This window comes from Phaseolus vulgaris, chromosome 3 (genome assembly GCF_000499845.2).
Source record: "Phaseolus vulgaris cultivar G19833 chromosome 3, P. vulgaris v2.0, whole genome shotgun sequence".
NCBI classification, from domain to species: Eukaryota; Viridiplantae; Streptophyta; class Magnoliopsida; order Fabales; family Fabaceae; genus Phaseolus; species Phaseolus vulgaris.
This window is the reverse complement of record NC_023757.2, coordinates 1,283,633-1,293,180: the sequence shown is the minus strand read 5'-3', so window position 1 is coordinate 1,293,180 and position 9,548 is coordinate 1,283,633. Positions and strand designations below refer to the sequence as shown.

The following is a 9,548-nucleotide window of genomic DNA, read 5'->3' as shown; positions in this document are numbered from 1 at the left end:
AACTAAGGCGACCACCGACTATTCGCATGACATGGAGACGGCGATCATGTTGACATTTCGACGACCACTGGTGGTACTTTTTCAGTATTGTAATGCACTTTGGTGAAAGATTATAAAGAGCACTTATAAGGAGTTGGTTGTTTGTACTTAGCCTTTTAAACAAGGAAAATTATATATGGAGAACTAATTTCTATTTGATTTTTCATAATAAAATATTAAATTGAATTTTGTTACCAAATATGTTAACAAAGTACAAAACATGAAGAAATTGATTGAATTTTTGTTAGTTAATGTTGTGGTCTTAAATTTATTTTAGTATAGTCATTAAATCATGGTAGAAGTAATGATCCATCATCAATTGACAAAAGATAATCAATTGAAAGGAAACAAGACTTATTATCAATTTAATTTTTTTTTTTCATGTAATTATTTTAGTACTTTTAAAATAATGTAATTCTTTTTTATTAATATTTGACAGAACTATTTTGAGATACTTTTTAGAGCTTAAAACAAACAATTAATGAATTAATAATGTATTTTTTAGTTTGTTTTTTATGACTTACTTTGACTTTTATATCTCTTAATTGTTTTTTAGAGTAAGAATTTGTTTGAAATAAAATGTAAAATAGAATTTTATTTTTTTACCGTATATAGATTGAGTTACCTCTTAAATAATTCACATTTATTTATTATTTTAATAAATAAAAAATTCTGAGTGATTAAAATGTTCTTGAAAATAGAAACCAAACAGAACCCTAGTAAGATCTTGGCGCCGTTTCATCTCAATTTCAAAATCAGTTCATCGTAAAAACTAAAAAAACCAGAAACAGAAGGAAAGAAAGAAAGAGAGTGAAGGAAGAAGCAATGGCGGCGCGTGCGATCTCGCAGGAAGCATTCGAAGAAATGGTGAAAGAGAACATCGACGACCTCGGCATGGACCCCACGGAAGCTCTTCAAGACGCCATCCAAACCCTCACTCTCCAAGGCGTCGATCTCTCAGGTTCCTCTCTCTTCTCACCTTCTTCTCACCTTCCCGATCCCTCAACGACGTCGTTTTGCAGGCATCGTCACCTGCGTCCCCGGCCAAACCAACCCCGTCATCGACTGCTTGGACCGCTTCAAACTCCTCCAATCCCAACCCGACGATAACCAACTCGCCACAGCGTTTAACGCGCTTCACGAACTGTGTTCCAATCCAAATCCGAATGCTAATTCAAATGCTGCAATTGCGACCAGAAACGGCGCCGTCGAGTTAGCTTGTTCGCTCTGTTCCAAAATCCCGCGCGCCACCGGATCTCGCGTGCTCCTTCTCTCCGCTTTAAACGCATTGTCGTCGTTGCTTCACGGTTCTCACTACTCGCTTATCAACCGTCTGTTCTGAATTTCGCTCTTTAAAAGCTGATTCTCTCTGTCGTTTCAGATGTTCAGAGTACGGGCGCGTTTCAGCGGTGTGACGGACCCGTGATTGTGATTGGTTTTCTGGCTGATAATAAGCGCGATGTGGAGGTCTTGAGCAGTGGATTTCGCGTCGTGGCTTCGGCGGTCACCGGCGATGAGATCGTGAAGGAGTCGTTTATGGAGTTGAAGGTTGATGAGCTGGTTTTGGAGATCTTGTCGTTGCATAAGAACAAGGTGATCCAGAGTTTGTATGACGCGGTTCGCGCGCTTTTGACGCCGGATGACAATCGAGTCGTGGCTTCTCAGGTAAGTTCGGCTGCTTGAGAATATCTTAGGCTATGTTTGGTTTACCGTTTGGTCACTTCAAATTTACGTTTTCTCCGAATACTCAGTTTGGTTGTAAGTTCGATTTTTCCATAAAAGTACGTTAGCATAGTACATTTGGCCTGAATCCGGGTTTCAATTGAAAGTAATATCAAGGTTGCCTTTGCAAACTCAGGTAGCAAAATGAAATCCACTCAAACTTAATTGTCCAAGCTTTAATCCAAACATGCACTTAGTGTGTTTATTATTAGGGATGTTGAAGAAATTTGGTAAAATTTATCCCGGACACTTAGTGCTAGAGAAAGATGTATAGACATGGTAAGTAATATAATGTCATAAGGAATATGATATGGTACGACGATAGATAGCGAGAAGTGAAAGATGTCAATTTTGTGTTTGTAATTTAACCGGCGTCCATGTATACTTTCCCTTGTTTGGTTGGTTGTAGGATGTGTTTATAGTTTTTCTTGAATTCTCAAGTAATTGCAAGAAGAGTTTGATTAGAATGCATCGATGGGGTAAAGGTTTTGTACACTTTGATCTAATAACATATTCTTATGTATAATAACTTTGTTGACTTCTTTCAATAATTATCTTAAAATTCATGCACAATTAGCGTTTGTTCTTCAGCATGTGTCCATACATCATTACTTTTGTTTGGGTATTGGAAACAATTCTAGTTTTTCATAAATTCACCAATAATTACAAAAAGAATTTAAGTGTTTATTACACTGTCTTTCATCTAATCACATAGTTCATGTAAAATAAGTTTGTTGACTTTTTTTAATAATTATCTTGAAAGTCGTGAATTTCTAATTGATTACAACAACAAGAAAGCCTTACAAAAAATGTTTTTGAGATTTTGCGACACAGATCACACCTGCCATTTGGCTCAGTTAGAGACTGAAGTTTCAGAGTTTTGTTTTACTATCTTGAAATGTTTATAGTGGCAGTTTGTTAAAATTAAACCCTTACAAAAAGTTTCAGTTACTTTTACTTTATTTTTTTTAATGATGAATAACAATGATGTGTTTAATTTTGATTGTAGAAATCATTTCTAGTTTTTAATGGATTCACAAGTAATTCCAAAATAGGATTTTACTTATAATGTGGTACAACTAACTAACTAGTACCAAGAGTAGAAAGAATTCACTCAACAATACACAAGAGTTAGAGATAGAGAGAAAAATAGAACTCTTATTCTGTATTGATTACTGAGAATTCAAGAGTCTCAGCACTCTCCTCACAATGGGTTTCTAAAAACTGCTCCTGCAGCATTTACATTGCTATTTATACCATTAGTTAACTATTAACTGACTTGTAGGTCAGTTGGGTTTGTTACTTTAGTAATATTCCCCATGTTCTAACAGAGCTCATTGACACCGCAAAAGTTTCTTATAGTATCATCCATTAACGTGTAAGTTCATTCACTTTTATAGTAGTTACATAAAGATAATTCTAATTGGTTGACAGTGATAAAGTTTTATACTGAACATTCGTTATGCTATTTTTACTTTATGTGCTGTTTTCAAACATATCTGTGGGATGAATACACGAAACAATGAAAAAAGAAAGCAAAATGAAAAGAACAAGGCTTTTTGTCATTATTTGAAAAATTGAAGATGGGGAAATTTTTCAGACCAAATACTCCCAGTAGTGTCATAGGTGTTCGTGTACACAGACACACGAAAATAAAGAAATAAATAATGCAAAGTTAGGAACTTAATTTGGTGAATAGTGAATAGGGGATTTCAAGTTCATGTCTTTCAAAATTGTAAATTTGCTATCATTTCAGTTATGTGTACATCATGACAAAAGTATTGGTTTTGATCTGTTTTCAGGTATATGGTTATGCACGGAAATTTGCCAAGATAGGAATTGCAGAAGCCCTTGTGGATTCTCTGAGTGCAGGAGGGCTTTGCTCAAGTGACCTAGTTTCAGCCTGCACCACTTTGAAAGTCATTGCTGTAAATGTAAGTGAAGTAATATTCAATCCTACATTGAGTATGGAAAATTGTGTTTGCATTGAAAGACCAAGAGTTTTTATGGACTGTCTCTCTGTGTATGATTCCAAGGGTTGAGTTTTTTATTGATTCAGATGAGGCAACAAGGTGGACATGTTAGTGGAAATTAAACTTTGGGCTAATGGTGGGTGTATTTGCCTGTGTATCTTTATACACGACTTGCAGTCACATTGGTCAATTATTAGGTGGCTTTTGCTTTTTATCCCTATTAGACTCAATGTTTACGTTTGCTGCCTTGTTGAGTATGAATAGTAAAATCAACTCCCTGTGTGTATACTTGGGAGGAGGAGCAACCAATTACAAGAGTAATACTGATAGAATGAGAAAGGAGGCAGAGTAATGGAATCAGAAAAGTTAGCAGCAGATGGAGAGGATGAATAGAGTTGCATCATACAATCCTCCTCCTCAACAATTTCCCTTTCCCTTTCTTATGCGCCCAACCCTTTACATATTTTCTCCAGTTAGAGTTGGTTATTTTCTGTCTGGTTGCCTAACTGTCCCATTTCACTATTTTCTGTTGACTCATCATTCCCATGGAATATTTCATTCTTTGGCTTCATTACAGCATGTTGTGTTAGCCATACTAACATTTTCAAACTGAAGACTTGCTGACACAAGTATGCATGACCTCTTGTGTTATCTTTGTTATTTTATGTTGCAGGATGAAATATGTAAATCCATTGCTGAGAAAGGTGGTATCGATGCAGTACTCAGATCTATAGATGACAGTGGTGAACAAGGCAACAAAGCTGTGGCCAAAGTTTGTTGCTCATTACTTTCAAAGGTATAGGTTGAAAATGTTTCTCTGGACAGGTCACCTTGTCATTTGTTTATTATTATTAATTTTTTATAATTTCTCATAGCAAAATAATATGATTTCCACTGCTAGTGGTTCTTTGTAGGGTTTGCATTGTCTCTTTCTCTGTTGTTTTTTATGGTTGTCCAACATTTTCTTCTTGAGCTGAAAGTTTATAGTGTGTTATAATTTCTATCACTTGGATTTGAGTGTGCTTTGTTTTTGCCCTAGATAAATCCCTTGCATCCTTTTAAAATAAAAATAATAATGTGAATGCTACCCATTTTTTGGGAATATCTAGCTGATGAAATTCACTTGGCTTCCATAAAATCAGGAGCTGGAGTTTGCAGTAAATAGTCTCATAAATTTCCAATTCAAACACAATTTCCACTCATTAATTTTTATATGATATGAATCATGTAGTTGAGTAATGTAGGTAAAACTGAAATGGCCTTAAACATATTCAGTATTTTATTGCTTCTAACTTATAAGGTTTAAACAAAGCAGAGTCTACCCACTATGTATGACATCTCATTTGCTTGAAAGTGAATTACATTGACACTCCTGAAGTTCTGTAAGATTGCACAAAACTCCCCTATCTTTGTTTACCCTTACGCTAACTGATTTGTTTGAAAAATATTACAGACCCTTTTTATACATAACACTAACTTCCCTTCATTTTTAAAAACATCACTCGGTGTCCCTCTGTAAGTGATTGTAATGTGGTCCAGTGAGGGAATGAGCAGCTGGCACAGAAGTTTGTTTCAACTCCAGGAATCTAGAAGGAGCAGCTGGCTGAAAGTAACTAACTCTCTGTGGAAGGATTTTGTGTGGGGCTGAGGTAGAAAGGAAATAGGAGTTAGCGTGAGGTTGCATGATGTGTGGATTTGTCTAATTCCTTCTCTGAGCTTTTCTTCTTCTAAGATTCCTCCCTCCGTACTGAGTTCCTTTTCTATTTCAGCATTATTTCCTTTTAATTGTACTCTTTTATGCACTTCATTCCAGTACACATACTGATAAAGAATGTTTTATGAAGTTCAGCGCGTTCAATAAAAATTCTAGCAGTTTTTTTTTTTAATTCATGTGAAATTGGTACTGTTACATGGGTTCTTTCATTGTTTGTGCTATCTCATGAAATCTCAGAGGTGTGTGTAATTTACTATTTACTTTAATTGGATGATTTTTTTTCATTTCATTAAGTTAAATGACTTTTTTTTTTGTTTAATTGATCAGTTAGCAGGAAGTGACATGAACAAGAGTGAAATTGTTGGGAAAGGAGGAATGGATAAGCTGATCACACTTTCAGCCAGATTTAATGATGACCCTTCTGTTTTGCTAGAGGTGAGAATCTGCAATATCTGTTTAGGGAGCCAGTGTAAAATCAGTGTCAGAGTAAAACATCCCGCTCCAAGTATTGAATTGATCTTTTTGGGCACAGCAATTTCGTTATAATAATCCCAATAGGTATTAGTCAATTTGACAGGGGCTGTTGAAGTATGTAAATGATGTAATCAGGATTTGTAATGTAGTAGTTATTGGGTTCAGACTCCTAATACATTTGATCATGTTATTGCCTGCCAACATTTATAAAAAATTATATCAGACATATCCTGGACCGAATTTTCTCTATAAAATTCGTGGTTTACTTGTTTTCCTTTCAATCTGTGTATATATGTGCATCTTGTACCTGTTTTGATTCTGTTGTTTTTATTCGTGGCACAGATTATGTCTGTTATTTCTGTGCTTTGTTTACGATTACCGGAAAACGCAACCCGTGCCGTTGAAGCTGGTGCTGGTGAGCTAGCCGTTCAGGCCATGCAGAAATTTCCAGCAGCACACCAAATGCAAAGAAACTCCTGTCTTATGATCAGAAATCTAGTAGTGAGAAATCCAGAAAACAGGCAAGTTTATGATTCGTGATATTTATTATGCAAGACGTTTAATCATACACTGCTTTGCATTTTTCTTGTTTTCTCGTTTGGAGTCTTGTAGTCTTTGCCTTTTAGCATTTACTATGAATGTAGTTTTAAAAACCGGAACACAGTTGTGTTGACCTGGTAATTGACCAGGTAATTGGTCCGTTAATGTTAAAAGCCAGACCATTTCCGAAATGGTTCAAAACTGGGTTGAACAGTGTTTTCAAAAAATATTTTTACTTGTTTTTAAAAATTTAATCTTAACATTTTTATGACAAATAAAAACATATTTTAGTAAGGATTACACATGCCTAAATTATTTTATCAATAATAATATTTTTTTATAAAGTATATAATTTAGTCATTTATATTAATTTACAATTTTTAGATCTTGATTCCTTATAAATTTTTTTATAATAATTTGTCATATTTTTTTTCATTTTAGATGTAAAATTGTTATTGTTAATAGATCTTGCTGTATTTCATTAAAGATTAAACTTAGGAGTCATGAAATGTTTAATTTGATCTTTGACATACATTAAATATTTTGCTTTTGACAACATGTATAGATTAAATATTAAAAACCCGTAAAATGATGTTTTTATTTTAGTTATAAAATTATATTTTTTTAGTAATAGTTTGTGTTATTTAATTCATAATCAGTTTGACCACTTTGAACATCTTTTGTAACCAAATCAATTATTGATTCGGTTTTTAAAATGTGACATTGCTAGAGACAGAAGAATGTGAATCCTAATACCTTGTTGCAAATTTTGTATTGGACAGAACAATCTTGCTTAATAATGGAATTGAGAAATACATAAGGAAAGCCAAGCAAACACATAGCAACTGTAAGGATGCTGCCACCGATGCGTTGAGGGATTTGGGCCTTGATAATTACAACTTGTAGTTGATAACTTTTTTACCTCTCTGTTGTTTTACACAGTAATACCCATGAATATTCTTTTATTTCCCAAGCAAAATAGTGAGTGTATGACTGTGTGTATATTGTAATTGTCTCTATTCTACAAGAATATTCTCAATTTGCGGAAACAAACAGAGCCTGAACCTAATACTGTACTTTTTATCTATCATATAGCTTCGTCCGAGATCCAATCCAATGGTTATAAGCGATTCATATTCCAGTGTTATCGAGGTAAGCATCATCTTCAATTTTTTCTTCATGTCCAGCATCCACTCTTTGCTTCCCTTCTCCATCCATCTTTTCAAAATACTGGTTTGGTATTTATTTAAAATCTTTCGCATCAAGAACTATGATTGATGACAGCACCAAATGCCAAAAGTCTAAAACTTTCTGTAACTACAAGAAATGGTCTCGATGGAAGGATTATGTGAAAGGATTTACATATTTAACTTCTCAATTAAAATTTGTAGAAATCATAATTTTTATAACGAAATATTTTTAAACACAATTATATTTACAATTTACTTAAAAATCACAACAAAACTTTAGTAAAATTTGTTCGAAGAAAAACTAAAATGATTAATTTTATCTAATCTATATCACACCTACTTAAAGTATTTTACAAAAGTAAAGGAAAGAAAATTTAAGTTTTATTATTCACAAGTTTATGATCTCATTTATGTTCACTTGTAATGATCTACCATCCAAACAAGATGTTGTAAATAATTCTTTTAGTAATTTATGTTAGATAGTTAGTTGTTAACTAACTGTTTATAGTTTATAGTAGTTATATAAGTAGTAATGGTGTACTGTGATACATGTGTGAAATGTAAATTATCATATCGAGTATCCTGTAAATTATTATAGTAGTTTATAGTAGTTATATAAGTAGTTCTCTTTCCCTTTTCTTCTTTATTCCTGTGAATGTGTTTACTGTGTCTAACAAGTTATAAAGAGAGCAATTTTGATTGGGGACCTGTATGCGATGCTATATGAGCTTGTGAGCTATATTTTTCCGTGTGAGAAACCTTTTGGCATGTGGGTTTTCTATTTGTTTCTACAAATCATTTTGGTGTGGAATTCAACAAGGTTTAGAGTGTGAATCATGGTAGGTTCTAATAGGTTTTTTCCTACCAACTTGTCATTTTTTTATGGTAAGGGCTTTGATAAATGGAGTGTCAAAAAGGGTATTATCTTTTATTTCCTGGAAGTGTTGAAAATTGTAAAGAATGGTGTTCAAGAATTGGAAGAAGGTGCTAAAGAGGTTCACAGGAATTTAAGTAAAAAGATGGCAAAGCTCTCTTCTTGATCCATCAATTTGTGGATTTTGTCAATATAAGTTGTTATGCATGGTTGATCAAGAATCAATAAGTGATTACTTTAATACAATTCAAGTGATACTCTCAACTTAATGAAAGTATGTGGTGAGATGTTTTCATATTAACAAATAATTGAGAAGGTTATAACATGCAAATGCATAACACTATTTTCAAAATTACCAAACATAACTTAAATTTCAAATTATTAAACCAAGCTTAATTTGGATTTAACTTAGGAATACAAGTTAATATATAGATATAAACTCATAAATATTATTAGATCACTTAAATTATTAATTATTTGAAATATAATTATACTAAAATCTAAATTATTGAGCACCAGAATTATTTTTTCTAAAATTTTATATATATTAACAATCTTTTCTCAAAAGTTATCCTAGCTGACTGCATCTTATAAACCAAAGTTTCCAGCTTGCAGAAGAATAAAAAAAGTGCTTTACAACCTGTTTCAAAACAATTATTAGGGTATGTTCTTATCATTTTTTTAAAATATTTTTAAGAAAAAATACTTTTTATGTACTAAAATTAACTTACTGATGAAAATTAGTTTAGGTGAATGAGAGAAATTTTGTAGATTAGTCTATGATTTAGTTTTAGTTTATAGAATGATTTATAGTGTTTATGAAGATTAAAAAATAAGTGGTCTTGGTTCAAAAATAGTTTAGTGGTTACTTTTAGATATTTAATAAAAAAAATTATATTAATAAAAAAAATATTTTAAATAGGAACATATCACTAATAGAAAATCATTAATTAGTTTCTATATTAATTAAATTAGATACTATTTTAAAGACTAAAAAAATTATTGGTTTCTAAATTACTTTT

At 32.7% G+C, this 9,548-nt stretch overlaps 1 protein-coding gene across 1 annotated transcript; it reads left to right on the top strand.

The window, feature by feature from the left end:
- The first annotated feature begins 754 nt into the window (after positions 1-754).
- LOC137806116 (uncharacterized) lies at positions 755-7,552 on the top strand. Its single transcript, XM_068606073.1, has 8 exons — positions 755-1,000; positions 1,062-1,346; positions 1,421-1,704; positions 3,564-3,695; positions 4,408-4,530; positions 5,776-5,883; positions 6,265-6,443; positions 7,245-7,552. The coding sequence occupies exons 1-8, from the start codon at positions 865-867 to the stop codon at positions 7,366-7,368; spliced, it is 1,371 nt and encodes a 456-aa protein (XP_068462174.1). The 5' UTR covers positions 755-864; the 3' UTR covers positions 7,369-7,552.
- Positions 7,553-9,548: the final 1,996 nt, after the last annotated feature.